The sequence below is a fragment of the Eubalaena glacialis genome, chromosome 12 (genome assembly GCF_028564815.1).
Source record: "Eubalaena glacialis isolate mEubGla1 chromosome 12, mEubGla1.1.hap2.+ XY, whole genome shotgun sequence".
Classification (NCBI taxonomy): Eukaryota; Metazoa; Chordata; class Mammalia; order Artiodactyla; family Balaenidae; genus Eubalaena; species Eubalaena glacialis.
Window position 1 is genome coordinate 11,950,417 of NC_083727.1, and position 15,440 is coordinate 11,965,856.

The 15,440-nt window shown below is 39.5% G+C and overlaps 2 protein-coding genes across 3 annotated transcripts in view; one reads left to right on the plus strand and one right to left on the minus strand.

The window, feature by feature from the left end:
* The window catches only part of TFB1M (transcription factor B1, mitochondrial), a 57,019-nt gene that overhangs the window by 31,533 nt on the left and 10,046 nt on the right, over nt 1–15,440 (plus strand). The gene's annotated exons all lie outside the window — the stretch shown is intronic.
* On the minus strand, nt 8,068–8,727 carry CLDN20 (claudin 20). Its single transcript, XM_061207626.1, has one exon. It carries the CDS (start codon nt 8,725–8,727, stop codon nt 8,068–8,070), a length of 660 nt encoding a protein of 219 aa, XP_061063609.1.

Sequence of the window (15,440 nt, forward strand, 5' to 3'; positions counted from 1 at the left end):
TTGCATTGAGGTGATAGCTTCTTGGACATGTATGCTTAATTCTTTCCCCAGGTTTGAGAAGTTCTCAGCAATTATTTCTCTAAATACATTCTCTGCTCTCCTCCTTTAGGAAGACCGATTATTCTTATATTTGTTTTTCTCATCATATCTGATAGCTCTCCTAGGCTTTCTTCACTTTTTAAAAATCTTAGTTCTCACTCCTGAGTCATTTCTAAATTCCTGTCTTCCAAGTTGCTAATTCTTTCTTCAGTCTGATCTGCCCTATTTCTTAAGCTCTCTGATGTATTTTTCATATCATTCATTGAATTCTTCAGCTCCAGAATTTGGTTCTTTTTTAAAATTTTAATCTCTCTGGTAAAGAACTCCTTCTGTTTACTCATTTTATTCCTGAGTTGATTGAATTGCCTTTCTGAGTTTACTTGTAGCTCATTGAATTTCATCATAACAGCTATTTTGAATTCTTTGTAAGTTAGATTACAGTATCCTGTGCCTTTGAGTTTAGTTACTGGAGAATTATCATTTTCTTTTTGTGAATACCATATTACCAGTTTTTCATCGTGTTTGATGAATTGTGCCTCTGCCGTCTCATTTGAAGTAGCACACTTAGTTTTACTTTCATTAAAAAAGACTGGCAAGTAGAAACCCTTCTTTTGTTTTCCAGGAGGTGGCGCTATAGCTCAAGTTTTTGGTTTCTCTTGACCTGATCTGGCTTTGGGTCTGCACTCTGAAGGGGGTGTAAAAAAAAGTTCGGTAGAAAAAGTTGGTGGCAGAGCGGCGGAAGGTTTGGGCTTAGCACCTGAGGCTCTGAGTGCTCATAGCCCAGGTCCTCGAGTGGGGGTCCTACCCCTTGCTGAAATCCCAATGCAGACAGCAGAGAAGAGCACCTTCCATGCACTCTGTTATTCCTGTCTGCCTCTTTCCCTTTCCTCTCCCTCGTCCCAGTCATGGAGGTCCCTCCTTAGAAATCCAGACGCTGCCGGAGAGAAGCAGGTCCATCTAGTTGCGATCTGTGCAGCCGGGAGGTCGGTCACTCACCCCTTTCTCTTTCCACCTCCTCTGTGAGGGAGGTCACCACTGTCCTGGTGAAAGCCCAACACGTTGCTGTGTTGCTCTAGGGAGGGAGGGGGACTCACTCCTGAGTTCCTCCTTCTCACCTCCAAGCTCGTCTTTATCCTGCTCCGGTGGCGTGCCTGCCTCTCCCTGTGTCTGGCTGGACCTCCGCAAGTTCTCTGTCTCCCTGAGCGTCTGCTGCGGTTTTCAGTCGCCAGTTTCACTTCCCCCCGCCCCACCCCCATCAAGGTGCTGCGTGTGGGGCAGGCTCACTGCCTTCCTGGGGTCCACAGCCCCCTTCCCGGTCCTGTCTGTCTACTTCCTGAAGCACAGGTGGGTGGAAATCTCCTGGTTGGTCCGGTGTAATGTGCAGAGGCACCTTTTTCTGTTCGGTTATGAATGGTGAATTGTATTTAAAAGGGGAGAGAAAAAGAGACAACTTGTGCTGCCAGGATGCTGATGTCACTTTAAAGATCCGAACATTTTATATTTATCATGATTTTTCCCCCACTTTTTTGAGAGACCTTGTTTTGACAGTATTACTTGTGATCAGTCATCTGTGGAAAAATAGTTGGATATTAAACTAGACTCTGACTATTATATGCTAATCACAGAAGAGTAAGTGCTAATTACAGAAACCAAGCTTCTCTGACAAAAGTACAAATCAGTAAGCCAGTGTCTAGTTTAGCAAAAGCACTGCTGGATGAGTTACTACAGGACGTGTGCTATAAAAACTTATTTATTTCTTCATTGAAGATATACTGAGCCCCAGCCGCATGAAAAGCCCTAGCTAGGCAGAGAGGGGGTGGTGACAAGAGTGGGAGCCCAGTCAGACATCTGCCTTCAGGGAGTGCACAGCTAGTGAGGAACAGATTTCTTCATGCTGAAACTCTCAACTCTAAAGTCTTGCAAAGTTTCCCTTACGTTATTTGACATTCGCTAATATAAGTAGATATCGTGAAAAAATTATGTGGTTTTTAGATTTAGGTGTAGACGTAAGTTATAGATTTAGAATGGAGCCCCTGACCAATAGTGTTTGACCTGTTTGTACAAATTGAACCGTGATCTGAGGCATCTCCATGGCCTTTGCTGCCACCTTCCACGTCCTCTGCCATGTTGTCGACCACAGTTAGCCACGCTTTCGGGTGACTTTAGGAATTCAGTCCATCCTCCACTTTTATAACAGACTTAATTGTCAGCTTTTTCTAAATCAAGGTCAGTATTACCTCCCTTCAGCATCTCAAGCTTTCAGATATTATAAATGACTTCTTCCAAAATAGTAGATCCTATTAGATCCTAGACAGAACTTAATGATTGGAGATACAGATCATGATCAGACTTAACACAGTGGTGCTCTCAGGGACTTTTAATCCTAGAATAGGTGGCCATTGTAATGAAGAAAACCAAGTCACCATATAGCCTTCTCTCTTCTCATAGTGCATGTATATGTGTATATAACGTTTTCAATAGTATAGGAGCCAGTTATATCAGAAACCACTGTCTTTACTTTTAGGCTTTTAAAGTTATGGTGATTGCTGTAATCCAGAATCTTTAGACATCTGAATTTTACCAAGGGTTTCTCAGGGTAGATATTAGAATATTTTTAGTGGAAAGTTTCTAACTCTTTGTTTTAGTTACCTAGTTGAGAGTAATTGATGGTGTTTAGAGGTTGTTGTCAACTTTATCTTTGATTTAGGGATAAGATCCACATATAGTTAAAGTACTTTTCCTCCAGGATTAAGGTCTTATGAAACTATTATTTGTTAAAAAGCTAGCTATGTCTTTGATTCTCTTTTTATTGAGGACGTTTGCTTTTTGGCAAATTAAACATACTCATAGCAATTTTCTGTATGTGCTTTTCATCATGTTGTAAATACTACATGCAGAGGATTTATTTTTAATCTAGGAAAGCAGTTTTCAAAGAGGAGAGAGAATGTATTATGATAAAGGAAAACAATAAATCAAATGATTAAATTTTAGTTGTAAAAGAATATGCTGCTGCTCTGAAGTAGTTTTACCATATTAGGGCAAATCAGGAATGCTCTGAGGCAAGCCAGAAAATATTTGACTGATAGTTACATTGAGCAAATTTTTAAAAATTCATTTTCTTAAGTAAGAAAGGGGAAGAGTTCGTACAGAGATGATAAAAATAACAGTACAAGGGTGTCCCTCTGGCTAAACCCTTTTAAACGCAAGAAGAGAAAGTCATAAACATAACACAGGTAAAATATGCTCAGAAAAAATTTACTAAAATTCGATGCTTATTCTCAACCAAAACTCTAAGAATAGATATGGAGAATTTCCTGTGTGATATAACAAGAAGGGCTTATTTATAACCATCTTAAGATTTTTCCTGTGAGAATCGGTTAACCCTTCTAATTATCAGTCTTTAAATTAACTAACTTAATCAAGCTTTGACGGCAGAACTCTCACTGCTGTGGAGCTGTTACAACTACACCCTGCTCGAAGTAGTTGAGCTCAATTCTTGCCAAATTCTTCCCTCTCATTAACTTCTCTAGCCCAGTCCCCGAAGTTTGAACCCCAAATTCTTTTCTATTTACAGAAAACACAGCCTCTTAGGTTCTTAAAATTAGACTAACTGGTCTACTCTAATGTTTCTTAAACTACTAGAGTTTGTAGTATATGGATTTTTAAGTTAGAATTTTTTGAATTTTGTATTTTAATTTCACTGTTGAGATCATAAAATTATTTTACCCATTAGAAAACAAAATGTCTCTTTTGCAGTGCAAATTCACAGTTGAAAAATGCTTCCATGAGAACGTAAGACTTGTTTCTGAAGTTTCTCAAGCTGGCATCTGAAGACCCCTGAGAACTCATATATTTCTGGGGTTCCACAGTAATTTTTATTTCAACTAGTCTGCACATTACAGTCGGCCCTCCGTATCCATGGGTTCCACATTGGTGGATTCAGCCAACACCCAGATTAAAAATAGTCAAGAAAAATAAATTCCAGGATGTTCCAAAAAGCAAAACTTGAATTTGCCAAATATAGGACAACTATTTATTTACATACCATTTACATTGTATTAGGTATTATAAGTAATCTAGAGATGATTGAAAGTATACGGGAGGATGTGTGTAGGTTCTGTGCAAATGCTATGCCACATTATATAAGGGACTTGAGTGTCCTCTGATTTTGGTATCTGTGGGGTTCCTGGAACCAGTCCCCCACAGATGCTGAGGGACAACCATACTCAGGTGTGAGAAATCCTGAGCCATTAGCTAGTCCCTCAAAATTCTCTGTCATCTTTTTTCTTTTATAAATTGTGGTCATGGCTCCGGTGATTTAACATCCTTTCCGCACCACTGTCCTGTACCCCAATCTAGTAGAAAAGTCACTTAGATACAATCTGAGAATTGCAACAGGCTCTTCTGATTGATACAACAGAGGCAGTACACAGTAGTGGAAGAACTAGAAGTACTTTGAAGTCAGCTGGACCTCCTGGAATTCCAGCGCTCCTAGTTATGAGAACTTGGTCATGTTAATAAGCTGAGTTTTAATACATCAAATTGGGGCAATAATGCCACCCTTGAAGGATTGTTGGTGAGAAATAGAAATAATCAATATACAGTGCCTAACAGGAGTATCTCACACAGGGAGGCAGTCAGTGAAAGGTAGATCTTACTGTTATGATTATAAACAAATATTTATGGACTAAGTTGTTATCCTGATATAATAATGTGGATTATAACTTTTAAGACATACATATAATTTATATATAGTTTTGCCTATTTAGAAGTATGGCACATGGAGCAAGTAACTCCCAAACATGGTACAGATTTAAAGCATAAGTTGTGTCAATACAATCTTAGATGAATTAATGATGCTACACCTGTGACATAAAGAAAAGGTCAGCACTTTGGGGCATCCACACATGACCTTTGAGAACAGCATTTTAGAAGCTTTCAGCTACGCTTGCCCCCAGCTATTGAGGCCTCGACCTCTGGTGAAATAAGCTTAGTAAATGGATGGGTCCACATAAGAAACAGCCATTTTTCATGCTTTTGTGTTTTTTGAATCTGATATTGAGGCTGTTACTTCTGCTGTCTGTTACCCTGTATTTGAAAATCCTTTGGACATAAGGTCAGAAGACTAATATTTTTCTGCTTAACTAATATTCTTTTGTATTTGGTCTGGCTTCCTAGAAGCAGAGATTGGGGTAAGGATTTTTGGGAAAGTGATGTATTGAGGAGACTCTGAAGAGAAGGAGTGAGGGAAGCAGGCCAAGGCAGGGGGGGAAGAAGCTAAGCGAGGATATTGTTTCACTTGGAGACTTAGCTTCAGCCTGGTCCCCCAGGGGTCCCAGCATAAGGTCTGAAGGGGAGCTCTGGGGCACAAATTGCCCCACAGGTTTTGTCCTCCCTTGAGGCAAGGGGCGGCTGTTGTACCATTGTCAGTTGGTCTGGCTCCTGGCCACCTCTTAGGGACGGTTGGTGCCCTCACCTTGCAGTAGAGGCGGCTCCACATCTGTGAGCCATTAGCACCCAGCGCTCAGAACAGCTGGGGAATGGGGGGGCGGGGCAGTATGGCACCAACAACGGCCTCTGTTGGTTTCCTCCAGGAGACAAAGCTATCAGATTCCTTATGTGGCCTTCTCCAACTTGGTTGTGTGGGAAGTTCTATACTACATTTCATATTTAATTGCTTTAGCAACCTTCAACCAGGATTATTTAATAGCATTCTTTCTCTCCTCCTTTTCTTTGTAATTTTAACCTTTCTTCTTTATCTTTTGGTTTTTCTATTTATTGGGCCAGCAGTTTTATTGTAAGTTGACTCAAATGCTTTTTGAAAGTGGATGAGTGTAAAAGAAAAATAAATATGTAAACTAAAAACCAGTTTTATAATTGGAAAAAATACCTGAGTTGTCCTCCTTAAAAATCAGATAAAATAAGTGTTGAATAGAAATAAGAGTATTTATTGTTACAGTCTAATTTAACATTAGTTATGCTTTCATATGTATTCAAGAATAAAATAAGCAATAAGTATTATAAATCCAAGGAAGGAAGAAACAAAATTGCATTTTTGCAGATGACACTTTTTTTATATGTATAAAGCACAATGAAATGAAAAAAATTATTGGAGGTAACAGAGATATGCAGCAGGGTTCTACAAAATTATAGGCTATGATGGAAATCCTCAAATGTCAATAAAGTTAGTATATTCTCAAGTCATATAGCTAAAAATATAGATGGCATTTGTTTAGAAAGTATTTTGACCGCTCAAAAGGAATATATACTTTCTAATCTTTTTTTTTAAATTTTTGGCTGCATTGGGTCTTCATTGCTGCGCATGGGCTTTCTCTAGTTGAGGCAAGCAGGGTCTGCTCTTCATTGCGGTGCGCGGGCTTCTCATTGCGGTGGCTTCTTGTTGCAGAGCACGGGCTCTAGGGCTTCAGTAGTTGTGGTGCATGGGCTCAGTAGTTGTAGCACACAGGCTCAATAGTTGTGGCTTGCAGGCTCTAGAGCGCAGGCTCAGTAGTTGTGGCGCACGGGCTTAGTTGCTCCGCGGCATGTGGGATCGTCCCGGACCAGGGCTCAAACCCGTGTCCCCTGCATTGGCAGGTGGATTCTTAACCACTGTGCCACCAGGGAAGTCCAGGAGTATATACTTTCAATGCCTTCCTAATTCCCATGTGAAATCGTACCTTTATTTTAGCTATTCTGTTAATATGTAATGATGATGATACAGAAGAGAATGATCTACCAAATAAAATAGGTATAAAATATTTTAGTCTGTATGTCTGTATGCACAATTCAAAATTATTTACTCACATAAAAGATAACTTCCCACTTCATGAGTTATTAATGTACAATGAAGTAGCCTTTTTCCCCTTTACCACTGTATTATGAACAATACCTAAGCATAAATGAACTAATAAATTGTTAGAAACGACAGTGTGCAGTGTTACCTTTGCACATTAGAAAATTCAATTTTTATTTTCTTATAAAGTGTTTGAATTACATATCATAATTTAACATCTTTTAAAGCATCCTTTATTCTTTAAGAATTCTTTTCGCATCCATTAACCAATTGAAGCAGCTCATTTATAAAAACATTTTTGTTAACATGAGTCAAACCTAAAAGAAAAAAAAGATGACAACTTGAAAGTAACCTTTATCATCTAGATACTAATCAGTGCGATATTAAATGATAGGGGTAAATCAAAAATGATAGAGGTAAATGAACTTAATCTGGAGAATCCTCTTATTAGCAGCCAGAATAGGGCAGTTCTTAAGCCATTTTAAAACAAACGCTTCTTGTTTTCACTTAGCTTGTACTTGATGCTTTAAAAGTCCTGGAGGTTTCAGTTTGGGTTTGGTTTGGTTTTGCTTTGCTGTGGTAGCATTTACCAATTTGTAGCATTTACCAATTTCTTTTCTTTATTTCTGCCTAATCTTTGAATGCCATATTATATGGAGATATTTTTCCTAAAATGTCAACAGAGCCGGGGGAGATCACAGTAGGTGGGAACTTGGGGTGGCTGGTTTGGGCATCCTGTGAAAGAGGCGGACAGCTCTTCTGTGCGTCGTAAGGTGCAGGCATATAGAGGGGCTTGAAAACACAAGCAGGTTACTGTGGGGTTGCCGAGGAGAGGGAGCCAAAGCAGGTGGTGTCCTGGGTTAACACCAGGACAAGGTGCTTTTTATACTTGGCAATGGAGGTCTTTTATAAAATCCAATGAAGTACCAGTTAGGAAGATGTATCAACAATTTATCTTAGAAAGGAAAAAAAAAAAAGCCATCAATTAATTGCCATATCAATATAATCAGAACCTCTTTCCATTATAAACCTTTAGATAAAACATGACAACAATAATGGAAAAATCATCTAAAACAGATATAATTGTACACGAAGTTTGTTGGCATTTTGAACAACTTCATTTTTTAAGTATTTTACATTCTTTGTAGAGAAAGGTAAGCACAATTCTTGTATTTAATCTAAAATAAAGACAAAAATCACAGCAGGCACCTAAGTCATGTGCATCACACGGTTATTCACACATAATCCTTCAGGCTGTATGCTGAATGGTCCTCTGGCTGTGTGATGGAGACGTGCTGCTGCTTGGATGGGTGGAGCCAAGCTTCCGAATTCTCTTTCATACAGGATGTGCAGAAAATCATGCCAGAGATAAACAGCAGCATGGCCGAAATGAATCCAATGTAGACAGCTCCTCCGGGTTCATGTTTGTTGCTTTCTGGAACCGTCACATCCACAAAGTTTGCTATGATCTCCTTCGTGTACCACACCGTCGGTATTAAACCAGAGACCCCCGCAGACAGGAAACAGACTCCCCCAGCAAAACAGGCGTAACCCTTGGTTTCCCTGTCCCCTCCTAAGCGAGTGCATTTCATCCCGATTGTGGAAGTGCAGATCCCCACAGCAGACAGGACACAGGCCAGGACCATGGCGGCCCGGGCGGCCTGCACGTGGGTGGGGAGGGCCAGGACGGAGTACTTCAAGGTGCAGCTGAACATCCCGGTGCTATACCACGTGCAGTCCATCCACAGCCCTTGCAGCTGCACGATGGCTGTGATGATGCTGGAGCCCGCATCCACGTTCACCTTCCAGTTGGGCAGCAGGGTGGCCATGAGCACTCCAGAGACCCCAGATAAGGCCAGGGCAAAAGCAAGGAGCTGGAGACCCGCTGAGGTCATGACGTCACCGTTACCTTTGTCCTCCTAGAAAATCCTGATGGCTCTCGGTCAGAATTGTAGCTATTTCTGTACAGTGGAGAACCAAGTAACAAAAGGCTGGGGAAAGAAGACAAAATCAGGGTTGAAAGAAAAAAAAAAACAAAAAGACTTCTGTGTACAGTGGGAGCTGAGAACCCATCTGAACAGGTCCCAGCAGTGGATGAGGGCACTGCTTCCCAGGAGCAAAGCGCACGCCAGGCCCCCAGAGGCCGCCCTTGTCCTGAGTGAGTTTGCTTGGGTGCTGCTTGGTACATGGCATAAAGGAGCGGGCTGTCCACTTTGTTCTTTTATGTAAAATTTAAACTCTGCTGAAGTTGTCTATGTGCCTTGTTAGGAGATTTAGACATGGAACGCTAGCTGTAGGATATCTGATATAGAATTTTAATAGTATTACAGGTTTTTAAAACTTATTTCTAGTTAAAATACTCTATAGGTAATAAGGAAGAATAGTTTAAACCCACCTGTTAAAAATGATTTATAAATATATATTAGAAAAGTTTGAAGCACTCAAAAAATGATTTTATTTTAAAAAATGTATCGGACATTCTCCGTGTGTCATTCACATGGCCCAGGTGAATTGTTTAAGAAGGAGAAGAAAGTAGTAAAAGAAATCAAAGTCACTGGCATGATTATCTCTAATTTCCAGCTTGCAAAATCCTTACCTAGGTGAGCAGTTGTTTCCCTTCAGGTACAGGTTACTCAAAACTGAAACAATTAAGCCACTGTCTTTTGCTTAGGAGAATGTGAGATCCTTTCTAGTTGGGACCAGAATCGTTCCCTGACCCAAATGAAGTAGTCTGCTGCAAAACCGGTTATTCAAAACGATTCAGAAGTAGTGACAATGAATCTTGCAAATACATACCAGAAGTAACCACATCATCATTTGTATGAGAGAGATTCAAAAATAATTTACACTTTTTTCCTTCCTCCCTCCCTTCCTTCCCTCCCTCCCTCCCTCCCTCCCTCCCTTCCTCCCTCCCTCCCTCCCTTCCTTCCTTCCTTCCGTTTAATAAGAGGGAAAAGATAGCACTTCCTTTGTGACATGCTGTGTTTTAATCAGGCAGTACTTACTGCCTTCTTTGAGGAAAATGTAATGGTTCCTGAAATACAGCAATATTGACCTTTTTGTGTTTCTGAATTAACATTTGAGTGATGTATTAGAATGGCTCTATCATGATTCATATATTTGTCACAAAAGGCAGTATGAGCTCTGAATCTAAAGCACTTGGGTCACATCTTGGCTTTCCAGAGACTCTCTGTGCCTCAGTACTCTCTTCTGGAAAGCAGGGAGGATTATAGTCTCTATATCATGGAGTTAAATACATGAAAGAATTTTAAAGGGTGTAGAACAATGTCTAACCCATAGAAAGTACTCAGTAAATTACAATTGACATTGTTATTAGTATTTCTAAAATTTATATTATGTCACGTGACAATTGATATTTAATGACATCTGGATTTTTTTTTTCTCTTCCTTCCTTAGGCCGATTTCATTTGTTTTCATAGGAACTTAGAGCTGAGAGAAACCATAGATGTAATCTTGGCCATCAGCGTTGTTTCAGATTAGGACACTTAGGTAGTAGATCACCCCACGCCACACAGACCTCAGCAGCAAGATCGGCAATGCCCACTTCCCCACCTCTTCCCACCTCACTGCACCCTGCACCCTTGTCCCCCTTTACCACAGTAATTCTGGGTGAAATCCTCCTGTGTACTTCCTGTGGGAAGCAGGGAGAATGCTACATCTAGAGACAAAGCACCGTTAACCATCCCCTCACTCACTCCCTTTCTCACACAGAAAAAAAGACTCCAGAGGGAATTAATAGAGCAAATGAGCAAATGGCTTAGCTTCAGAGACTCACCAAGGAGGTTGATGCCTGGCTTTTGTGAAATATCTGCAGTAATGTGAATCCATGCCTGTGTTAGTTTTAATACAGTTGTATGGTTTAATGTAGTTATAACATTGGTTCCCTAAGAGGTTAAATCCTGGGCTATCTGAATTCCATTGTTCTATTTTTGTTCACAATCTTAAAATGTAAATTCTATAGTTTCAGGAGATTTCCCTGAGATTTTGAATTCTTAGAGTCAGTTTCACTATAAGAAGCATGAAAGTGCCTTGGCTTTGCCTGCCATCCTACAGTTCCTTCTTTTTCTGTTTTCCAAAGTTCTTTTCATATCTGAGACCAAAATAGAACGAAAGTTAACGTTTCTAGAAAAAAAAATGAAGCACATGTTTATAGTTTCATAATAGCTGTTTTCAGGTTTGGGTTTTAACATTTCAGACTCCAGCCAGCTCACTCAATTACTGCCTTCCCAGACCATTTTCGGCTTAAGGGGTTCTTCAAGAGCGAGACTGCTGTTAGCATTCCCTACGAGCATCTCCTTTCTTTCTTTCTTTTTACTTTGGTTGAGTAACCTTTATGTGCTGATCAGTCTCTGCTCAGCTTCCCAATTATAACTCTTTTCTTCCCATTAACCAATATATTTTATAAATTCCAGTGTAATTCAGACTTGGAGACAGCTTGTTCATCTTAATTAACAAGTGCTGGCAGTGATAGATTACAGGTGGCCAAAATCCGCGTAAACAATGTGACATTGCATTCAATTAGCGTAGTGCTCACTTACTACTGAATGTTGGACTTCAAGTGCTTTCTTCTGCATGGAGAACTTATGCAGAAAGGATTTGTTCTCCAAAATGAAGGTCACTCTTTTCCCTTTATAAAAATACACTGGCATCTTAGCTATATTGCTGTGAAATCTTTTTTTTTTTTTCCCCCTCCAGCCACAAGCATGTTACAGTTTGTGGCCTGTTCTCTCAGATTTCTGTCTAGTAGAGAATAAAGGCATACTTTGTTTCAGCGGTGGTGGTGGTGGTGATGGTGGTGAAATACTGTGAAAGTGAGCATGGAAAACAGTTCTAAATGAGAACTCTCTCGTGGTTCCAAAATCTGTTGCGTATAGAACAGGACCTATAATGTTAAATTTATGAGCGATTTCCCAAAGAAATTCTGACCTGGATTTCGTTAAAATGTAAAGTCAGTTTTCCAGACAAGATTTATTTATATCAAATCTAGTATTTAAAAACAGATTTACAATGTACAGTTCAAACCAAGTTATACTTGAAGATCTATATTTAGGTCCCAAAGCATTGTGGAAGCTTCTCGTTTTCCATACCTTTTGTCAGTAGCCTTCAGTGACTTAACTCTCTTCTGTCAGTTGTCTTCAAATGAACCCCAATAAGATATGATGAAGAGGAGCCACATACCTGAGGCTCAGTTCACAGCTTCTGAATATTAGTGATGAAGCTCCAACAGGTTAACTTGCAAGTAGCAAATAAAGAGCAACGTAGAAATCCGAGCGGGGAAGCTGCTGGTGGTGCCAGGAGATAAATACCAGGTCCCCCATCTCATTTTTTGAGCTGGGGGAGAATTAAGAAAAGAGAGGCGGGGGAGGGAGGGAGTTGTTGTTACAACAGGCTTTGTCGAAACCTGAAAGCTGAAAATGCTTCTGTGTCACTATATACGGAGGAGGAATTATCTGGGTGCTCACAAAAAGACTTTCTTTTCTTTTAATATTTTAGTCCGTAGTTATAATTTATTTTTGAATTTTTATCTGTGTTGGAGGATACCGTTTATTATTTTATGTCCCCAATTAAAGAATATGGTCTGAAATATTTTTCACTAGACTGTGCTTTGCAAATGATAGTTAATTGAGACTGTTTATTCTGGTGCTTCTGACTTGTCTGAAATCAAGATTTACAAAATTGGTAACTTTCAAACTAAACATTCAAAAGACAGTTTTATATATATCTTGATAAAAGTAAAAAGAAAACCCAGCAACAGATGTTGACTAGAATCTGAGCAGTAAACCTACAAGTATTTTTTTTTTTGGTGGGGGCGGGGGGGGGGTATCCTGAATTTTCTATTAATCTTTCCACTGAGAAAGATTTCTAAAGTATAATAGATAGCTAGTGGGAAGCAGCCACATAGCACAGGGAGATCAGCTCGGTGCTTTGCGACCACCTGGAGGGGTGGGATAGGGAGGGTCGGACGGAGACGCAGGAGGGAGGGGGTATGGGGATATATGTATACGTATAGCTGATTCACTTTGTTACACAGCAGAAACAAACACAACACTGTAAAGCAATTTTACTCCAATAAAGATATTAAAAAAAAATGCATGTTTCGGTTATCTGGATTTTTCTGGATTTTTTGTTGTTTTTAGTTGGTTTGTTTTCATCTTTTCTAAGTCTGGCATTTAGCAAGATACGTATTGTTTTCTCCTCTTAGAAATCTAATGCCTGTGGATTTGTTTTTTTAGCCATAGTGTTGTAATTTTGCTTTATAAACTTACTTTCTTATGTAATTTCATTGAGATATATAAACAGTTCTTTGTCTAAGTACTGAGTGAAGTAGAGTTGAATTTCAGGCACTAACACGAACAGCATTGTTACTACTGCTGTATCAAGAAATCCACCAGATCCCTTCAGTGTCTTGGCTTGTTTTGCTCCTTGCCGCGGTTGTCGTGCAGACTCACCTGTGCTGAGGCTGACTGGTGGCCGGTGGAGGGGCCAGTCTGCTCCCAGCTCTGACCTCCAGCATAATGCAGCTTGCTGAGGGTAAATGGGTTAAGCATGCTTTAATGTACATTGTTATTTTCAAACCCTTTTTGATTATTTTTCTGCCTTGATGAGAACACGTATCTTCTAATACATTAGCTGCCTGTTTTAAAAAGGCAAACTTCTGAAATGCAAAGAACTTTCATTAACTACAGGCCTTTAACCCAAGGCAGAATTTCTTGTATAAGAAAGGAGCTAGAAAGTAGAGGTGTATAGAGAAATATAATTCATTGACATTATTATCTACTTCCAATGTGGATATTAAAGAGAATTAAATCTTTTAAGTCCTGAGGCTTCCCTAGATAACTCTTTGTTTATCTTTACCTTAGTTTAATGTCTCTTCTCCAGCCCTCCCCGCTAAACACCCAAGTTTTGTATTGGGTTGGCCAAAAAGTTCGTTCGGGCTTTTCCGTAGCATCTTAACAGTTATAAGATTTTAAACATCCAACCGAATATGTCCAGCTGCCAATGTGACCTCACTGATAGACATCTCAGACCTAATCAGGGACAGAACTGAGCTCTTGACTTTCCCCACACCAATTCTCCCCAGTTTCCCAGTGTCCATTAACGGCAAACCCATCCTGCCATTTGGTAGACCCTGGATCTTAAAAACATCCTTGATTCCATACCCAAGAGCCATTCAATCAACAAATCCTTTTGTTTCTAAACTTCAGAATAAATCAAGTATCCTACCATCTGAACCCCTCTACTGCTTACTCTGGCTGAAGACCTCTAGAATGTAAACGGCACAAGGGCAAGGATTTCTGTCTTGTTAATTGCCAATTCTCCTGTGCCAGGAATGGTGCCTGGCTTATTGTAGAAGCATGATAAATATTTGTTGAATGAATTCAGAAGCTGATTTTGAGTATATAAAATAACAATAATACATTACCTTTACATGATTAAAAGTATAATTTTGTCCTTTTTTAAGAGACTGTCATTTTAAGTAATTTTGCAACTCTTTAGTTTTATAATCTTGATGTAATAATAATATCTACCATTTATAAACTGCTTCCTATATGCTAAGTACTGTTGAGGTATTTAATTCTTAAAACAAGCCTATGAGATCACAGAAATCCTAATTTTACAGGTGAGAAAACTAAGCTCCAGAGAAGTTAAATAACTTGACTAAGGTCCATAATATGAGTAAGTAGCAGGAATGTGGGATTCAGGCCCAGAATATTGTGATTTTTGAAACCCTTATACACTCATAGCCCTGCCCTGCCCCCATTTAGAACAGAATGTGTTTTTAAGTCTCATTATAATGAGTCGTTCCTTTCAGTGGTAGTCTGGATTAAGCTGTGGAAACAAATGAACCCTGACATCTCTGTAGCTTTACATATAAACATTTGCTTCTCACTCATGCCAAGTCCATGAATGACTGCAGAGTAGCTGGCCGGTGACTCAGCAGTCCCATCTGTTTTCTTTAAATGTTTTTATTTATCTGTTTTTAAGAAGAAATTACATGTGATTCCCTTAGTGTGTTTTTCTTAGTGATGATACTCTGGATAGTCAAGACAAGCTTTTCTTTTTCTTCTCAAAGAATCGGTAGTTTGACTGAATATTTGAGAAGTAATAACAGTACCAAACCTTTGTGGGAAGTAGTTCTCCAGACCTGTGTCGCTCACCCCTGCCCACACGTGAGCATCATCTAGCTTTAGAAAAGCCCTGAGGCCCAGGCCCCTCCCAGTGGCTCTTAATTCAGTTGTCAGGGATGATGCCCAGTCATTGTGTGTTTAAAATGCCTCCCCCTTAATTCCCATGAAAAGTTAAGGTTCTGATTTTTAAAAAAACAGCAGCGTCTTTTCTCATTTGCTTTCTCTTCAACCTTGAAAATAATTAAAGTTCAGAGTAAGATTAAGATAGTTACCCATTACAGTCCCACAAATTTAAAGTGATTGACTTAATCTTAAAATAATGTTTTTCTTCTGACTCAGTTGTGGGAAATTAACAGTATTGGCTGTGAGCACAATCAGTGCATGATTTCCTCCGTCTTTATGGTGATTTTAGTTTTAAAATAATGCTTCAGGCTGCCCGAAGGCTTTATCTTTTAGAA

Coding starts and splice junctions, on each gene's coding strand:
- CLDN20 (XM_061207626.1), bottom strand. CDS start 8,727: ATGACCTCAGCGGGTCTCCAGCTCCTTGCTTTTGCCCTGGCCTTATCT.